Source organism: Aspergillus flavus, chromosome 1 (genome assembly GCF_009017415.1).
Source record: "Aspergillus flavus chromosome 1, complete sequence".
NCBI classification, from domain to species: Eukaryota; Fungi; Ascomycota; class Eurotiomycetes; order Eurotiales; family Aspergillaceae; genus Aspergillus; species Aspergillus flavus.
Genome location: NC_092406.1, coordinates 990,815 through 1,009,425, shown reverse-complemented (window position 1 = coordinate 1,009,425; position 18,611 = coordinate 990,815). Strand labels below are relative to the sequence as shown.

Below are 18,611 nucleotides of genomic sequence, written 5' to 3'. Positions count from 1 at the left end.
TCTCTACAGCTCGATGCTACGTATGTTCTGGTGATTGGAGGTTAATCTGCCAACAATGGCTCTAGGGAACTAAGATTGCAGTGTCAATGACATGCAGCTGGCCACTCAGATGGATTAAACAGAGGAGCTTATGTAAGGTTGACAATGCCATGACCTGCTGCAGAGACAGTGATAGATATGATTCGTTCAACGTGGTTTTAGGTAGGTATTAAGGTATATCCTGATTAATAGTAGAGTACCTTTGGGTCCTGCCGATAACCATTCGTAGGGACTAAAAATACCGTGTGCATGCACCAATGGAATCGTAGCCATGTTTTTGTTCACTGATTAGTCGCCATGGTGGTAAATTACGAAACATGGTTTAGAATAGTAACAGAAATCAACTCGAACTGGTTGTGTGTCTGTAATTAATTTTAGCCTCGAATAGAGTGTCTGTGTATACAGACACATACTTTGTAAGGCTGTCTTCTTTTCTTCTTGTTTTAAGGGGAGGATCAAGCAAATACTGTTAGGCGAGAGTATGAGACTAACTAGGATTAAAGTGCAGTAGTCAGCGATTCCAGCAATACAGTCAGCAGGCAATCTCGCAGTGTCTCCGGTTGGCGGATATGGAAGCCAGATTTATGACTGGAACTCCTCCTTCCCACTAAAAATGCAGTGCTGTCTACAATTGATTGGGCAGCAGAACTGACGCTTGGGCAGACAACCCTCGCAGAGACTTAAAGTGCAGTACAGTGGCAAGTTTTAGCGTCGGTCTGATCACACGCTCGTCTTGTTCAAGTGCTTATTGGTTGTTTGTTGGCCAATGACGCAGAGTACTAAGTGCGTAGGCGAGGCTACACAGTATTCGAGTTGACTATCTCTCCCAGAGACTAAAAGTGCAGTGTAGCAGAGCCACACTCGATCTTTTGTGAGTACATACTTAGACGGGGCTATGTTGAGTTGGCAGTCTCTCACAGAAGCTAAAAGTGCAGTGTAGCAGAGCCACACTCGATCTTTTGTGAGTACATACTTAGACGGGGCTATGTTGAGTTGGTAGTCTCTCACAGAAGCTAAAAGTGCAGTGAAGCAGAGCCACATTCCGTTTTTGTGCATCAGGACGGGTTGGCAGTCATTCACAGGGACTGAAAGTGCATTGTAGCTTCAGGTATCTGGTTCTTCCGCTAGATACATACGTAGCTACTCGAGGGCAACCTTGAGAGACACAGTCGGGCGGTGGAAAGAGATCAGCACTAGTAACGCAGGGTGGGAAATTAAACATTGTAGTTGAAGAATAAGTATACACGAGTATTATGGTATTTGCTCTGTTTGCCAAATTAAATCGAAGATCATAAACTAACTTGCTAGCTTATAGCTTGAACCTGAGATTTGGCAGTGCAAAACTGGATTATTGTACCGTCATGCCTCCATATAGGATCTATCTACTAGTAGCATGGGTAATAGGGAGCTTCTCGAGAAGTAGCAACCTGGAGGTGTTCGAATTGAAAATACCAGCTGCCACAGGATGCCCCTGGGAGATTGAACATAGTAATTGTTTATTTTATAGTACAAAATGGTCTATGCTTATACTTCTCCCATCTCGCCAAGCAAGCTATCGAGGTTCTTCTGAAGCTCGGCATGTTTTGCTGCCATGTCATTATACTTGGCCTCCCACTGGTCGCAATCGGCCTGAAGTGCCTGGGCACGACGCTCATAATGACCGGCCTGAATATCATCCTCGTTGGATCTAGCCTAGTCAGCGGGGAAAATTTCTAAATATCCAATGGATTGAGCGACACATACAATCTTTTTACCTCGCGGACTAGGATCTCAGTCTCTTCGACCTGCTCCTCAAGCATTTGATGACGGGTCGAGAGCGTAGCAATTTCTTCATCCTTGCTTTGGTTATCCTGCTCAAGTTCTTGGATTTTTGCCGTGAGCTTTTCCACTTCGGCTTGTGCTGTATCAGCCTCCGTCTGGAGGGACTTCATTTTCTGTGGGGTCGGGTTAGTGCGTGTGTTGAAAATTGAGGATTACGGCAGTGCTTGCCTCGCGAATACGATCCATGATAGGCGGTTATCTTGGTTTTCAGATCTGGGTAATAATATTATGGTTGGAAGGAAGAATGAAGATCGAGAATCCCCCTGTCGATGATGACAGCTAATCGACTTCTCCACATGGGTTTTTTGTGGGTCTGGCCTATTGGAATTAGTCATACATAGTGAAGCGTGATTTCTATTTGCTACATAATTTTCAACACAAAAATTGTGTGCAGTTGTGAAAAATAAAGGATTATTTTGGACTCACATTAGGATACATAGTAAATATGATGTGGCTGTGTAGGAAGTAGGGTAGGTACCCTCAGGTGACAGGCAGCGGCGGACGGCGGAGGGGCGGTGCAATGGGAGTGTTCTAGTAATCGTACATTCTCATGATTTTCAAGTTCAAGCAGGCTGAGCTCACTATTTGCCCGAGTACCTAAAGGCGCCTCACTGGAGCTTAGAGGACGATGCATATATGGCATCGGCTGATTGGTACACCTCGGCAATGCAGTCAGCGGCAGTTTGCTTAGTCCAGAAGCTTCTCGACGCTAAAGAAGCCGGTGTGCTTGGGGTTAAATTGCAGTTTGCCTGTGCAGTGTGCCTGGTGCCTGCCACGTCTACGCACAGTTCCCTGTGGCCAAGGTGGATACCTAGATGGGTGGTGTTGATTCTATTCAACTATCAACATACCGGTGCTTCAGAGCTTGAAACGATGCTTCAGGTAAACGGGGAAGCTCAAGTCAATTGCCTAGTGGCCATCGTATTAATCTAGTATACCACAAGAAAGATAAGGATAAACTGTACTAATGGGTTAAAGTTGGACGATCGCTGCCAAAGGGAGGAAATGAGGGTATACTTAAACCTATCGAAAATATATGACAAGGAGGACACCGCTCAGTTAGCACAATTGCGAAGAATAAAATCTTTAATACGAGGCGTTACAGAATTCAGTACCGTGCGACTGCAGGACGAATCAGATATCAGGTTTCATGAGTGGCTGAAGCGTTCAGCCTTGCCGATGTCTTTTAACGTGCGCTTCTCGCTCCTTGAAGATGCTCTCGACTACACACCGTTATGGATGAGCGACATCGTCCTCTGCGTCGAAATGACTTTGAAGTTGCAATCATTTGCGCTTTACCACTGGAAGCAAACGCTGTTCTTTGCTCATTAGACGAGATCTGGCATGATGCTCACAATATGTATGGGAGGGCTGTGGGGGACGGCAACGCCTACGATTTTGGAAGAAGTGGCAGGCACAGCGTGGTTGTCGTTACTTTACCTGGAATGGGAAAGGTGCCGGCATCCACTGCAGCTAGCTATCTCAGGATGAGCTTCAGTTCAATCAAGCTTGTACTGCTGGTCGGAGTCTGCGGTGCAGTCCCCCGTACCGACCGCACGGAGATTATCCTCGGCGACGTGGTTATCAGCCAGAGTATTGTAGAGTTGGATCGTGGTCGTCAGTACCCTAACGGCTTCAAAAGAAAGGACACCATCCTGGACTCTCACGGGCGTCCTAATGAAGACATCTTGGGACTGCTGCAACGTTGGAAAGCAACCTTGCACCTGAAAAATCTACAAAAGAAAACATTGGAAAATCTCAAGACCCTTTTACAGCACCCATATTCCGAGGCACGGTACCCCGGTGAAACTGAGGACAAGCTCTTTGAACCCGATTATATACATCGACACCATTTCGGCTGCGGGATCTGCAATATTCCAGCGGCACCAGACTCAGTATGCGAAGCAGCTCTAACAGCTGCCTGTGACGAGCTTCAATGCGATGAGAGCAAATTAGTACCGCGTACTCGGTTGCACGAAAGAGATACAGACGGCGAGATCCCGACTCCGCTGATACACTTTGGCTTGATCGGCACTGCGGACACGGTTCAGAAGTCAGCGGCGCATAGGGACAAGCATGCAGAGTCAGAGGGTGTGATAGCGTTCGAGATGGAGGGGGCTGGCGTCTGGAACAAGTTCAATTGTCTGATAATCAAGGGTGTGTGTGACTACGCCGACAGTCATAAAAACAAGAATTGGCAGAACTATGCAGCTGCTGTGGCTGCGTCAGTTGCAAAGGAGATTTTGGGGCAGTACGTATCTCACGACCAACCATCACAGCCGGGAACACCGAATGGTGAGACCTCCGACCATCTTGGACTATGACTCTCTTATTAACTGAAAGATAGGTAGCTCCGGATATTCTACACAACTTTCCATGATTTCTCGTGGTCGGTTAGAGCTTCAAGTAGTCCCTGACTCGCTATCCAATGATATGTTTCATAGGGCCACAAAGCAATTTAAAGAGGGTCTCGCAAAGAAGCAGTTGGACACCTTCAAGGCCACAGACCTTCGTGCCTTGAAGAAAGAGCTGAAGAAGATACAGGATGAACAGGGGCAATCGCACTCATTGAGAAATCTTCGGCGGCTTGAGCGCTTTATTCAAGCCACTGAACAGATTGGGACCGTTCTTGAAGATATCCTAGGTACTAGCGAAGAGATGTGTCTCGTTTGGGGTCCGGTAAAGGCGTTACTGCAGGTATGAGTCTCTCAAGGCCTCCCTGCATTCTTGTCTAATGTGGCGCTAGGTAGCAAAAGGTAACGTGGATTTATTCGACACGCTTCTGGAAGCCTACGAAGATATTGGTAGTGAACTGCCAAACCTTGGCGTCTACCGGGAGTTGTTTAAGCATCATGTAGGCTTGCAACGGATACTGGCAAGAGTATTTGCCCTTCTCTTGGAATTTCATGAGAATGCGTTGAGATTATATTCCGGGAGAGGTGGGATATCACGGTTCCTGACTGATGAAAAGTACTAATATTTCGCACTACAGCCCTAAGAACCGTATTTCGGCCACTCTGGAAGGACTTCGAAACAACGCTATTTGATGTCATTGTGCGCGAAACCGGCTCCCATAGGATAATGATCGAAGATAAGACAATGGCCTTATACAGCCACCCGGGACACTGTACGATGGATGCGCAAGAAGTCCGAGACCACCTCGAAAGCACAAGCAACAACATGCGCTTATCCAAGCAGGAGCATCAAAAGGCACGAGAGAAGATGTACGATGAGGTCAGATGCTGGATTGCAGGCGCTGCAGGGGTTTCCGGCGTCGAAGACGTTGCAGACGTCGTAGGTGCTGAGACTGAGAGTGATCATAACAACATCTGTCGTGACCGAAGTTTTTACCCTGGTAGCGGTAGTTGGATTCTGGAGAACGAGAAGGTCAAAAAATGGCTATCACCAGAGCCGGAGCAGTCGTCTAATTCTATGCTATGGATTAATGGGCGTCCAGGAACAGGTTCATACCACTCAATACACCTTGCGCTCTTGTACATAACTCTCTAACGCATGCACTCATCAGGTAAAACATATTTAGCATCGGTCGTCATTGAGACCTGTCTGGAGGACTCCTCGTCGGTTACATGCTACTTTTATTGCAAGGAAAAGGTGAAGTCGAGAAACTCTGCGATTGCGGTACTCCGTGGTATTCTCTTGCAACTTGCGCGTCAGCACCGCGAATTGATCCCTTATTGCTATGCGAAGATCAAGAGTTCCGGTAGCCTCATGTTATCGGATCTATCCACGGCAAATGGTATTCTGGAGGTGTTCTGTGAACGAATTCCTCGATTAAATGTGGTTATAGACGGTGTTGACGAGTGCGAAGAGCAGAGAAAGGATTTGATCGACATATTTAGAATTCTGGTCAGAAAAAACGAAATCTATGCGAAAGGGAAACTTCGTGTCCTTTTTCTAAGTCGACCCATGAATGAAGTCAAAAACGCCCTACCGGAGGCTGAGATGCTTGCTCTGGAACCGGACCACAACAGGCAAGACATCCAAAAGTATTGTGAGCGCAGAAAACGCGAGTTCCAGAAATTTGGGTTTGACAATGAGTACCTCAAGGATGTTGTACAGATAATATGTACAAGGGCTGATGGTATGAGTGGAAGGAGGATCTTGAGATATATGATTATATCTAACGATTCTATAGGGATGTTCCTGTTTGCTAAGCTGGTCATGAACAACTTAAAAGAACAGCCAACCAGGGAAGACTTTCGTATTGAGACCACCGCGGCGATATTGCCCAGTGAGATTGACCAAGCGTACGTGGCCTCCTTTTACCAGCGTCTGCATGTCCGCTGCCTAGTCATTGACTAACTGCTGGGTAGATATGCCCGAATCATGGAGCGCCTTGCGCGTGACCTGGGTTCAAAACAATATGAATATACAGAATTGTTGCTCGGTTGGTTAGTATGCTCGAAAAGGCCTCTAAAATGGACAGAAATCCAAGTGGCATTATCTATCGATATTAAGACATGGGGTCACACGAGCGAAGTGAACCCGGACCGCAGACTAGAAGACGACGTCCAAGAATTGTGCGGATCCCTTGTTCAGGTGCTCAAGGGCAACCGAGTCGAGCTTGTCCACAGCACAGCGAGATTGTAATAAATCTCTATCTTCTCTTCGGATAAAGCCAAGCACTAACATGGAGCTAGGTTCATAGTCCAGAAAAGCAATATACGAATCTCTGCAGCAGAATGCGACCTCGCCCTTCGCTGCCTGCGGTATCTTAGCCTTGATATATTCAGGCCTGATATTTCCGCCCAAAGACTCCGGGAAAATGCTTTGCGTGGTGACTTTGGCTTCCAGGATTACGCGGTGTCAGCCTGGTTTCTCCATGTAGGGACATTGATAGAGAAGAAACATGATCTTCTTGAAGGGATCTTCGACAGCCAAGACCGGGTCGCGAGAATATCCCGAGAGCTCGAACATTTTGCGAGCTTCTATCAAGAAAGCTTTCCACTGTACGACAACAACATTCTGGAGCAAGCATGGATAGATTGTGAATTCTTCCGACAGTACCACTTTCATAATAACCTTGTCAGAATCTGGAACCATATCTGTTGTGCCCAAAGGGAAGACTTGGAATCACGCAACAGTGTGAGCATTCCTTTGCTCAAGGAAACGTTGGCTCGCAACCGACAGTTGTTGGAAAACCTGAGTACAGAAGATACAGTTACTCTATCCAGGGTCTATGATGAATACCCCTTCCGCTGTCCCAAGGTGTTGTGTTTCTATTTCCACGAGGGTTTCAAAAACGCGCTAGCCCGTGATAACCATGTCGATCATCACAACCGACCATACCGTTGCACAGTAGGGACCTGTGAAATGAATGGGATGGGCTTTGCAGAAAAAAGTCGACTCACAGCACACATGAAGAGATTCCACCCCGAGGAGCGCGATCTTGGCGAAACGTTCACACCTTACAATCGGACGAGGTCAGTAGGTGCCCGGTATGAATGTCCTGTTTGCAACAAGCGCCTCGTGAGGAAAAATATCCTGGAGGATCACCAGAGAATCCATACCGGAGAGAAGCCGTTTCGTTGCTCTGAGTGTGGCAAGGGGTTTGCGAGGAATTATGACAAGAAACGACATGAGAAAATCCACGAGAAACGACGAAGATAGATCGAGTACCGTGGTGGTAGCACATATCTATTACTATTTGAGAATTCATAATCTCTTATCAGTGCACTTCGTGGTCCTCTCATATAATTTAGAATTTCCATCTATTTGTGATGCAATCAATGTGCAACAATCAACAGGTCTCCATTTATAAAGTCACGGTTCAACTACAGTCACACGTAATACTTTACTCAATAATCTTTCTTCATCAAAAAATTACATAATACCGACTCCGTCTGAGGCCTAAGAATGCAGTGATATGCGGAATGAGCACCTGAAGGTGGGAAAGAATGGACACCCTCTCGTGAGAACTAAAAGTGCAGTGTAGGTGGCAAAAAGTAGTGGTAAAGAAGTTTATACTCTTGAATTGGTTAGATGGATCAACGTGTGTAGTCCTCTCTTGAGAACTAAAAATGCAGTGCTTGCACTAACAAGGCTGTTAGTTCTTTAGTGTAGGATTGGTTGTACATAACCTTGGTCTAATTGGATAGAAAAATATAGAATAAAGTAAGGGCAACAGAAAGCTACGAAAAGCAGCCCAGTAAAAAGATAAAATAATCTCTTGAAATATAAACACCTTTGGCTTAATTAGATAGAACAGTATTATAAGAATCCTGGATTGTCAATTCATTAGAACGGCCTTCTAGACTAGATGTCAGGCCTACACAGCTCCCCTAGCCAACAAAACGTAAGAATCGCTACCCTTGTGTTCACAAAGCCAGCTCCACTGTGGTAATCGTGAGGGAGAAGTGAGACTGTTTACCCTTCAACTCGCAAACTCTCCTGGTATGATGACAGACTTGCAAAAGAGCACTTGGGGAACTACAGTGTCAAGGAGCTAGGGTTGACAGGAGTGGATATCAATATTCAGTCTGAGTCATATGAACTGAAGTAGTCGCAGGGGGTAATCTGGTCATCAGCCAGATCCATTTATGTTCTAGTAATTGTCCTGTTGTGGATGCTTGAGAAATTTGACTGTAGGGAAGTGGTTCTAATGGATGAGAATAAATATTAGTTATTTTAAACTTCCAGATCAATTACCTCAACTGGAAATCCAGCTTGAGCACCTAGCTCCCTGAACTGGTCCATTAGGTCATCATTCTGTAGTCTCAAGTCGTCCGTGATCACTTATGGGTTCTTGATGTATTTCCCGCGTCTCAAGGCTATACTGTATGTGGTAGATTGAGACGTGCTCCAGTCATATCACCTATGATCCTTGTATAACTCGAAAGAAATAGTCCCCTTTGTATCTATCTTTTTGCTGTCTTCACCATCGTTATCTCCAAAGATTGCGTCTAGGCGATAGCGCACTCGGCAGCCACATAATGATGTACAATCAGTGTCTAATCGCACTAGACGATGATCATGTCGAGCAATAAAATCATCATCAGGAGTCTCGTTAAAGAGCATTGCTAGAAAGTTCAGATATGACTTTTCATCATTCCAGATATGCTCTTCTTCTGTCCGCGTCAGATATCGTTTAATTAAACCAATTTGGTTCTCGGAATGCTGCGGTCCAACCATCCATCGTACTGATTGCAGAAGCGCCGCATTATCCCGTCCGATACCGATAAAAAATACCGGAATTTTATTTCGCATTTCGAAGATGAAAGAGTTGAGGCTGTATAGTACCCGTCGTGCCTCATCGTAGACCTGATGGTTGACAGCCAGCAGGGCCAGAAGGTTGTTTTTTGGGTTGTGCTGAAACCATTTCCCTTGCCGATTTGGGTAAACAGACGATGTCAACATTCGTTCTCCAAACGTGATCTTGCCAAAGCACAGAAAGAACTTGTACACCATGAATCGAAGCTCTGAATTGGATATAGGTCAGTAAAACAGTCGTCATCGTGACAACAATACGGCGGAAAGCCGATTCTATCTCTGAGCAGTGAATCACAGACCGAAAGGAAGTCGAAGAAAAGGAAACTTTCCCTTCCGCTGCCAGACTTTGACCGTTTTCTTTTCAAATTGGAATGGCCATCCTTGATGCCGGTATCGTCTGATAGTGCCTTTCTGGAAATCACCATTTAGAACATCGTGGTGCTTTGAATAAACAACATGTTCAATGAAATTGTATCGCCCGTTGATGGTCTTGGAGCAGACTGGGCATCGATACTGGCAGTGTCTCCTATTTCCCCCGTCGAGAATTTTCTCAATCTTCAAGACGTCGTGGATTCCATCGGCGGGTATTCGCACATCCCCTGTGTAGCAGCTCAAATGGTCACGGAGGCCGGTCTTGTGTACATATTGCTTTTGGCAGAAGGTACAGACCTGGGCTTGCCAGGGCATATTGCTGTGGGAGCTTTTGTCCTTCTCTTTATAGATATCGAAGCATTTTGAAGTCGAGGTTGCTGAAGACGAAGGTTTAAGGATGTGTTAACTCCGACGCAATAGCTTCGGATCTACGGAGTATATCTCAAAGGCTGTGCCCTAGGCATCGACCGCTGCCTAAACGACTCACCGCCCTGCATATCCCTTTGGTTCAATTGCGGGCAATACACGGAGGATGTGCAGTCTTCAATTGAACCCTAACTGATGCCAAGATATACTAATCTAGATCAGGGATGGCATATCCAGATCGTATCTGATTGGCTAAGATACTGGATCCCCGGGTGGGCTATCCAGAATAGGTAAGAATTTCCATAACTACAAGAATAGCAAAGATAGGGAGGATTAAGCATCCACGCCCTCAAGGTCCAGAAGTAGTAAATGGAATATAAAAAAATCATTCTGACATGGCTAAATACTGCTCAAACAAGGTGCTAAGTTCTAATCATCATCATTAAGCGCAATGCCTAAAAGCAATGCTATGGCAAAATCTATTACGAATGGATTTCTTTCCCTTTTCCGGCCACCACCAGCTCCCTAGACAGCGATTGCTGTGGCAAGATTGGCATTGAGACTGTCCTTCAAGTCGTCCTTCTCAGTGTAGCTGTCAACAGGTGTGGGGAAAGAGAAGGTGTCTTGGCTGACGGTAGAATCCTGGGGAGCACTTCGCTGAGCGGGCCAGATCTCGTGGCCAGCGGCGTCTTCCTTCTTGTTGTGTTCTGTGACAACCTCCCGTACAGTCTTCTGGAAGTGAAGAGGACCCTTCTCCATCTCCGGGTGGAGCTGGCCGTTGACGAAGACGCCGGCGTTCAGGTTCTTCTGCGTGTGGATGCAGAGGTATTTGTCCTCGGACATGATTCGTTTGTACATGTCGCTGATAAGGTTGAATTCCTCATCGCTAGCGTCCTTGTGCCGATAGACTTCGTAGCGCATGACCGACTTGGTGGGGCTCATAGGGGTAAATCGTTGCATGAAGAAGAAGTGTGGGCTGCAAGAATGATTAGTACTGGTCTAAACCTATTGGGAGGAATGCACTTACGAGATGTTGAACGAGGCATTGGGCCAGAAGTAGGTGGTAGCAATGCGGAAGCCCTTATCAATCTGATCTTGTCGTTGGGCACCGTAGTGCTGGATATGGCCATCTTTGGTCTTGACATAGTAGGAGTTGAGATCGGCGATGGTAGGGATATCGGGGTGAGCGACTTGGCAGTGGTAGCACTCATTGTAGTTATCGGCGAGAATCTTCCAGTTGAAGTCGCCTTCCATGTCCCATGTGTGGTCGAAGTTGTACTCATCGAAGTTGTAGTGCTGGAAGCGAGGCTGCTCATCGACTCCCTCGAAGTCGTCCTTCCAAGCTACCTCTGGGGTCGCGCTAGCATCCAGGTTGACCCAGACGAAGCCGTTTCGGTCAATGTGAGTGTGGACGGGAGCGAGATCGCTGCTGTGGCAAGCCTTGACATTTCCTTGATGGTCTTTCATGACAACGAATTCGTAGCCAGCGGCGTCATACTGGACCCAGTCGCCAGGGTTGGGAACGCGGGCCTTGTGGGTGGTGAGAAGCCACTTGCGGGAGAAGATAGATCGTCGTTCAAGCTGGTACATAGCTTGGGAGGTGTACCAGGAGGCGGGAAGAGCACGGATAGGCGTGTTCTGGTCGTCCTTCGCCGCCGTAGCGGAGGTACCAAAGAAGTTCCTCAAGAAAGACATTGCGAAGATGTGTTTGTTATTAAGATTAAGACAACTAGAGAGATTCAGACTCTGATGGTTAAACTTTGCTTTGGAGTTTGCTGTTGATTACACTTGATCTCAGAGACGTCTGCCCTCCTATATAGCTATCACGATCACATTGACACGGAGCTGAAGAAACCCTATCCGAACCATTCCCAGGTAATTACACCCAATACCGATAACCTACTATGACAATCAGGTGGCCAATTCCAACGGGAGATATACTTAGGTGCCGATCAGGTGATCGGTAGGTTCACAACGGGACCGAACCGAATGGCTTAAACGTTATCAAGCACCCCCTGCCGTAGAGCCCAAAGAGTCCAGCCCACGCGTGGTTCCCCACCATTGGCTCCCCAGAGTCCTATCTTGATCTAGAACCCCGAATGGATCCGTCTCCGGCGGTTCGGTGGACACCCGTTCCACACCGGCCGGTTTAAACATACCCTAAATGGCAGTATTTATCATGAACCGTTCCCCAGACCGGCGGACAGCCTCAAATCCGGATTTGCGGAGACAGACCCCAAGATGCTTCTAGCAACCAGAATGAATGATCAGGCTACTCCGTACACCCAATGGCGATGGCGATGACACCGCCCGTGCCGTATTAGTAGTCACGAGAACTATCAGGGGCTGGGAGGCTGCAGAAGTCATGATCCTAGGTGTGTCCAAAATAGATTCCGGGGCAGATAGTCGTATCGGTTCTGATTGGCATACGGTCGCATCTACTATCTTGGAGAGTTTATTTTGATACGAAAGATATGGTAAGTATGAGTTCCTCCTGTGTCCTATAGTCACAAATCCTTTAATCCTCAAGGCACCAAAAGACTATCTTCATCCATGATTAGCGTGTGCTGGGAGCTACAGATTACGTCGAAACACTGTGGTGATACCTTACTCGACTCCGGGCATTGGTTCTGGGAGGATTTGCTGTAATTAAATCATGATGATTCAACACCAATCAAGGCAAGCATGCCTTAGGTGCCAACTTTACAATGCGCTTAACGTTTGAGCCCATTCGCCCCCGATATTCCAGGATCTCTCTAATCTGGTTGCTGCTGATGCAAGAATACTTTTTATAAGGGTAAGAACGTTCACGTGAGGGGCACCTCCAGCGAACCACAACTTTCTATTACATAGCCAATAACTTAGGGTATGACTGCATTCGGCACAGTCGGGGGTTTTTAGTTTGGCAAGAGTATGCCTTCTGAAAAGTCCGATTTAGTGCTAAGAATTAGACATCTGAGCACGGTGCAGGTGCACTGGTATCTATACCGGGCAACGGAATGTTATGAAGCATTTTTGGCGTCCTCTTTAGGGGGACGCTTTGGCCGAAATTGTATAACAAGTGCACGAAGCCTATCTTGTGCCTATCATTGCCCCTAGCTGGTGCCCCACAGGAATGTCGTAAGTCTTCCTTGGTGGGTCCATATGATGACATTTAGCGAAATCAGTTTCCCATCCTTTTGATGTGGAAAGCCAGTCATATAGCCTTTAAAATCCATAGTGATGCCTATGACTCTGGCAGGCAAGCTGCAAATGAGTCAGAGTGATTTGACCTGTGTCTCTGAATCATTCTCCAGGCTCCGCATTACTTGGAAGTCTACTCGTGGTACAACAGGGTTGTCGTCAAGTGCTTCCTCGCGGCAGTTTACATGCGACCCACGTTTGCGGCCATACAAAGGGCCTTTCTCCTTCTCTTTTGCCATTATTAGAAATTAGAAAGTCCCGCTATTACCGGGAAAACACACGTTGGGGAGAGAAACTGATGCTAATTCCATGGGGTATTTTCTCGATCTAGCCACAGGATAATCTTCATTTTATTTTTATATTCTGTATCTCAAATTGTGTAATTATAAACTGGGTTTGAATATTGATTAAACCTTCCTCGGCACCCCATAACCTGCCTCAAGTGGTTATCAAACCAGTCAAGAGTTGTACATTCTTCACTATAATAAGCCGCTTCATCCCTCTCAGCCGTCTCGGTAACTTGTTACACGCACTGGCCTGAATGAAACCATGTGCCTCGCAAATTTCCCACCCATTGAATGAGCAATGCCTAAGATTTCCCGTGTTCTACCGACAAATATGCAACCACATCTATCTTCGACCATTATACCAGGAGGCTGTATGCATGAACACAGACCAATGGGGTGTTCTGGTTGTCGTACTGGTCAAGGTAATGCAGTCTTCTTTTTACTATACGCGAGCTACCAAATTGAATTGGGTCCTTTTATTAGGCCCCAAAACAGTTCAGCCAATGTTATACAGATATATAGCAATTTAAAAGAGATATATTACAAAAACCCCTAAACCTGATTAGGAAGGTTACCCTGTCCCCTCTCTAAACGGCTGCCCTGTGCCCCGATGAGACTTCTTTCTATTCAAGGTTATGTTGCTCCTTAACCCGTTGCCCGGTACGCCCATGCTGGCTTGACAAAGAAGTAAAACTGCTCCGGGTTCAATGTAATCTCCACATTGTTGAGTTCAGGGGTGGTCTTCGCTGGTTATAGGGACAGGAACAGAAGTAACTAAAAATATCTGGGCTTATTTAAATCGGCAGTACGAGTTCACAGTAGACGTGTTTTGAGGACTATTCATTCACCTTGTCTTTGCGTTCTCCATATGTCCTTTGAATGCTTTCGCTTGAGCCCGCAGAGATGTATTGTATCTTACTTATTGTTGTGTTATATCTATCTACTTTAACTACTGGCCAAGGCGCAGGCTTATTTAGGCAGAAAAAGCCTAAACCCATGTCTTCCGAATGGCGGAAGCAGTGTCAAGACATCAAAATAATGGAGCCCTACAAGCATAACCTAAGAACTGACCCTCATCGATAACTCCCAAAACAGTATTTGGTCGCACGGTGCAATTTTGTCAACCGTAACGGGCAAACCGGACTGCGACAGTCAAATATCCCTTTGGACAAATGCATTGGTTGGGATGACGATGCTTTCGGAGGTTCCAACCCGAAATTCATTGCAGAGTCTGAGTATATATATATTTTCATGATATCTCTCTATATTGGCTAATATTACCAGCGGGAATGGACCTACTAAAGGCAATTGCTGGAGCTGCGTATACCAATACTGGGTTAGAGAAGGCCAGCCAAATCTCGGTTGTTGGTGCAAGAGAGCGCCTCGCCCTAAATTGGTTTACGAAGAAGAATCGGGGGACATGGGTGTCCAAAAGTTTTTCAATCTAGGTATGCGTCCTGCATGATAGACTCTAGATTTCCTCCTAAACACATGACGATAGATGAAGTAATGAAATTTAGCGATGGTAATCTACTATGCCACGGATTCAGCGCGATGCCAGACCTGATAAACCCTGACCGGGAACAGCTTTTGCGGATAGTTCGTGAAGGCCCTCCTGGATACTCACCGCCAAGATATCTTCCTCCAAATCCACTAAATCCTCCCGCGGCACCTCCGCCAAGGTACGGGGAAGCTCCACCGAGATATGAGCCTAGAGCTCCGTCAAATTGACGACTCAAAAGACACTAGTGGGAGCGGCTATGAAGCTCATTTCATTTCTTGGGGAGGGGGGAATACAACACTGGATTCCTCTTAATGTCAATGACTATCTACCTGCAAGTCCCGGGCTTGATACATGTACGCCTTGGCGCTGAGATCTGAAATTGTTTGGTTGATGAATGAAAGATTGTTGTGAATACACTACTGGCACCCACCCACACACTTCTTGGGGATTACACGATACTTTCAAATAATGATTTTACTCCTTGCTCGCTTTTGAGATGGTTCCTGAGTCCGATATTCTTACGTTGCCCTTGCTTTCCTCGTGTCTAACCACGAGGCAAAAGGTATGAAGGCTATCGTTACAAGATTGCAAACCCTAATGAGTACTTTTGATATAGCCTCGTAATTCCACTCCCTGCAGGACTACTTTCGGCGCGTAGTCAGGGCTCAGACTTTTCCCCATGATTCTACAGATAAAGCCATAACAATAAGCATTATATAACATATCTTGATAGTATGTACAAAACAACACCATTCAGATTGGTCTAGAGTATCACATGACTAGGGTTCGTGGTTAACTATTTATCCGGGTCAAAGGCCCCGCCTTTTTCACCGCCCCCTTCTCTTGCTATAATCTTTTCGATACTTGGTTTTATCTGGTCCTGATATCTGATAGAAGACAGTATGTGTTGCAAACAAGCTCATCCTGATTCTGCTCATCTATAATAGAACTCTAGCTAAGATCGACATGCTGTTGCACTCATTGTGACTATCCGAGTGGAATCTTGCTAGGCGTGACGGCCAATAGGATGTGCAGGTAATTCAGTCTGGCGGACACTGTGGACCCTGGGATGAAATTGCTGACGCTAAGGGGCACCTTATTGTGTTACTATTCATAGCACTTTGTCTTCCAAGGAATCGTCAGCATCTGTTTTCTCCTCCCCCCCCGAAATGCCAGTGTTGGCTGCCCCAGACCGCCAGCTATCCTACAGGCCTAGGAACAAGAGAGGCTGTTTGACATGTAGGTAAGTGTGCCCACCTGCCTCGATCTTCGGTTGATTTTCCTTTGATCGTCAATTTTTGGGCCGGGTTGTCATGACTTTTATTCTGGATCTGACTGACCGTCACATAGAAGTAAGAGAAATCTGGTATTGTAGACCGTGGTATTCCAATTCTAATTTCGACCACGTAGAGCGACGCATCAAATGTGACGAAGCTAGGCCCCATTGTTTGAAATGCTCATCAACGGGTCGCAAATGCGATGGGTATGAGGCGCCAAGTCCTCCGCCTCCCCAGCGGAACGCTGGTCTCCGCCTGCCATATGTCTACCCTCAGACCCTGCAGTGCTCGGGCAGCACCCGGGAAACCAGATCGTTCCAGTTTTTCTATGAACGTACCGTCCCTTCGTTGGCAGGGCTTTGTGGGTCCGAGTTTTGGTCGGGGCTTGTATTGCGGGTCAGTCAGCATGAGACCGCCGTTTACCATGCGTTGATCGCATTGGGATCCTTGCATGAGAACTTTGAAAACGGCCACTGGCTGACCCGACGAGGCATTGACACCTTCGCCGTTCAACAATATGTTTCGGCTATCAGGGCGCTCTTGGGATCCTCGGACTCGTCGCCCTGCGTTAGTCCGGGACAGTCAGCGGGCTCCCCTCGAAGTTTAACGTTGGACGTCTGTTTGATCTCGTGCATTTTGTTCGTTTTTATTGAAGTAGGAGCGAGGTCCCTTGTTCTGAGCTCAAATCATTAATCGTCATAGATAATGTCTGGCCATTATGTGTCAGCTGTCGGTCATGTCCGGAGTGGGATCAAAATTCTCCAGGACGTCTACGAGGACCCTCATTCAGGGACTTACCATCACCCGTACTTAAAGCCATCGACAGTAACTAACTTGGAAATGGACTACTTGCGGAAGATTCTCAACCGACTCCAAGATCAGGCTCTAACCTTGGTACGGCAACCTCCATCCCATACATGGTTGGTGACTGATTTTACTGATATAGACGCGAAATGCCACGGACCTAGCTCTGAGGGATGGCTTACAGGTAGTGGGCAGCCGGCATGCTGAAATTCCCGAATGCTTTCTCTCCATATCAGATGCCCATGAATGTTTTCAATACCATGTGGCCCGACTATATCAGGAGTATTCAGCAATAGAGCCCAGAAAAGCAGACATGGCTTTGGACGAGTATACCAATCTCATGCAGCAAGCCGAAGCTCTTATGGATAAGTGGTCGACCGCTCTGCATCGTTTCGAGGAGTCGCGAGGTTCTCGGCTCACCTATAGGGACTCCATCGGTTTGAAGATCTTACGAATCTATCAATGCTGGCGACTTGTAATGTTAGATCGGACAAAGAGTGAAGCCACGGATCTTCAGTCGTGGGATAAGTATAACTCCACATTTCAGCTGATTGTCTCGTTGGCAGAGGCGGTGATCAACACGGCCGATAGCGATGCTCCCCTATCCTCGACCTCTTCGGTGCCTTCTGGTACCTTTAACGAAGATCGGAGGCCTTCTTTCTCCCTGGATATGGGGATTATATGTCCCCTCTACGATGTGGCCACGCTATGTCGTGATCCTTCAATCCGCCGGCAGGCCGTCAAGGTACTGCGGTCCGCTTCTCGCCAAGAAGGTCTGCTAAATAGTCACTTGTGCGCTATAGTCGCAGAACGAGTGATCGAGCTGGAAGAGACAGCCGCCTTACAAGGCGGTATAGACGATCAGAAGTGTCTCGCGTCCGTCGCAACACATCCGTTGGGTCCGGAGCCAAGCAGTCAAGCAGAAGCTTCTAGCCAGCACATCACGAGATCGTCCGAGGTGCCTCATGCTGCGCGTTTCATCTATGCTTACCCCAATTTTGACCCTCTCTATAAACAGGCCTTTCTGACCCTGGCTGTTGATCAGGCTGGAGAAAGGCATACCAAGATTCCTTTACCAGCCGTGACTGCTATGCTAGATATGGAATAGGGCTCTGCTATGGATCCCACTTATAGTTCTAGACTGTTGAACCTCTTCCTTTGTTTATGACACTTATGGACTGGATAAAGGCGATATACGGAGATACACGACCACGTTTTCAAATCGCCAAGGTTATCAACTGCCATGTTCCTCCATCATTGTCCCGTTGTCATAGTAGTTGAAAGCGGAAGTCCTTGCAACCTTCTATAGCACAACTTGCCATACTGGAAAGGCAAATTTGCGTAATATGCACCGTGTAATTATTCTAGGTGTGATCTCTCCAGCGGTGCCATTAACACATTCATCGCGGAGCTGCCCCGATTCCAGGACCTCTATCCTTACTAGACAAGAGTCTACTACTATATGGCACCAGGTGGGGATTTGTATGCGGATAATGAACTTTAATATATTCAGGTCGCTGAGTATGTGGGCAAAGAAACTCTTTGATGCGGTCTAGGCGAAGCCTGTATCTTTTATCCCGTCGTGATAAACAGAATGTTCAGTTCAAGCGCTATGAAGCATGAGTGCATAAACGGCCACTCATGTGAAGTAAGCAGATTTTAATAATGCCAGCCAAATCTCCGAAACTCGCCCCCAATTGAACTTTTTGTGGGAGTAATGTGGCCAGT

At 46.8% G+C, this 18,611-nt stretch overlaps 5 protein-coding genes across 5 annotated transcripts; 2 read left to right on the top strand and 3 right to left on the bottom strand.

The window, feature by feature from the left end:
- Positions 1-1,247: 1,247 nt before the first annotated feature.
- F9C07_1016208 (tropomyosin-1) lies at positions 1,248-2,149 on the bottom strand. Its single transcript, XM_041288885.2, has 3 exons — positions 2,029-2,149; positions 1,783-1,973; positions 1,248-1,726 (listed from the first exon to the last, which is right to left on the bottom strand). The coding sequence occupies exons 1-3, from the start codon at positions 2,044-2,046 to the stop codon at positions 1,564-1,566; spliced, it is 372 nt and encodes a 123-aa protein (XP_041141489.2). The 5' UTR covers positions 2,047-2,149; the 3' UTR covers positions 1,248-1,563.
- Positions 2,150-3,095: 946 nt separating this feature from the next.
- Positions 3,096-7,491, top strand: F9C07_2227260 (putative zinc finger protein; the record flags this gene model as incomplete). The annotated part of the gene is made up of 8 exons (XM_071509795.1): positions 3,096-4,155; positions 4,208-4,557; positions 4,607-4,799; positions 4,853-5,323; positions 5,387-5,962; positions 6,017-6,128; positions 6,195-6,467; positions 6,522-7,491. The coding sequence occupies 8 exons, from the start codon at positions 3,096-3,098 to the stop codon at positions 7,489-7,491; spliced, it is 4,005 nt and encodes a 1,334-aa protein (XP_071365522.1).
- Positions 7,492-8,691: 1,200 nt separating this feature from the next.
- Positions 8,692-9,777, bottom strand: F9C07_2058502 (uncharacterized protein; the record flags this gene model as incomplete). The annotated part of the gene is made up of 2 exons (XM_041284337.1): positions 8,692-9,299; positions 9,390-9,777. The coding sequence occupies 2 exons, from the start codon at positions 9,775-9,777 to the stop codon at positions 8,692-8,694; spliced, it is 996 nt and encodes a 331-aa protein (XP_041141491.1).
- A 339-nt stretch (positions 9,778-10,116) lies between these two features.
- Positions 10,117-11,713, bottom strand: F9C07_2278822 (uncharacterized protein). Its single transcript, XM_041288886.2, has 2 exons — positions 10,856-11,713; positions 10,117-10,804 (listed from the first exon to the last, which is right to left on the bottom strand). The coding sequence occupies exons 1-2, from the start codon at positions 11,521-11,523 to the stop codon at positions 10,354-10,356; spliced, it is 1,119 nt and encodes a 372-aa protein (XP_041141492.1). The 5' UTR covers positions 11,524-11,713; the 3' UTR covers positions 10,117-10,353.
- Positions 11,714-15,971: 4,258 nt separating this feature from the next.
- F9C07_379 (uncharacterized protein) lies at positions 15,972-17,991 on the top strand (the record flags this gene model as incomplete). Its single annotated transcript, XM_071511134.1, has 4 exons — positions 15,972-16,045; positions 16,178-16,694; positions 16,782-16,973; positions 17,026-17,991. The coding sequence occupies 4 exons, from the start codon at positions 15,972-15,974 to the stop codon at positions 17,989-17,991; spliced, it is 1,749 nt and encodes a 582-aa protein (XP_071365521.1).
- Positions 17,992-18,611: the final 620 nt, after the last annotated feature.

Excerpts from the sequence above, each read along its gene's own strand:
- F9C07_1016208 (XM_041288885.2), bottom strand. Across the intron at positions 1,727-1,782 it reads GTCCGCGAGGTAAAAAGATT|ATCCAACGAGGATGATATTC; the intron begins GTATGTGTCGCT and ends TGACTAGGCTAG.
- F9C07_2278822 (XM_041288886.2), bottom strand. The coding sequence starts at position 11,523 with ATGTCTTTCTTGAGGAACTTCTTTGGTACCTCCGCTACGGCGGCGAAG. Across the intron at positions 10,805-10,855 it reads AATGCCTCGTTCAACATCTC|CCCACACTTCTTCTTCATGC; the intron begins GTAAGTGCATTC and ends TCATTCTTGCAG.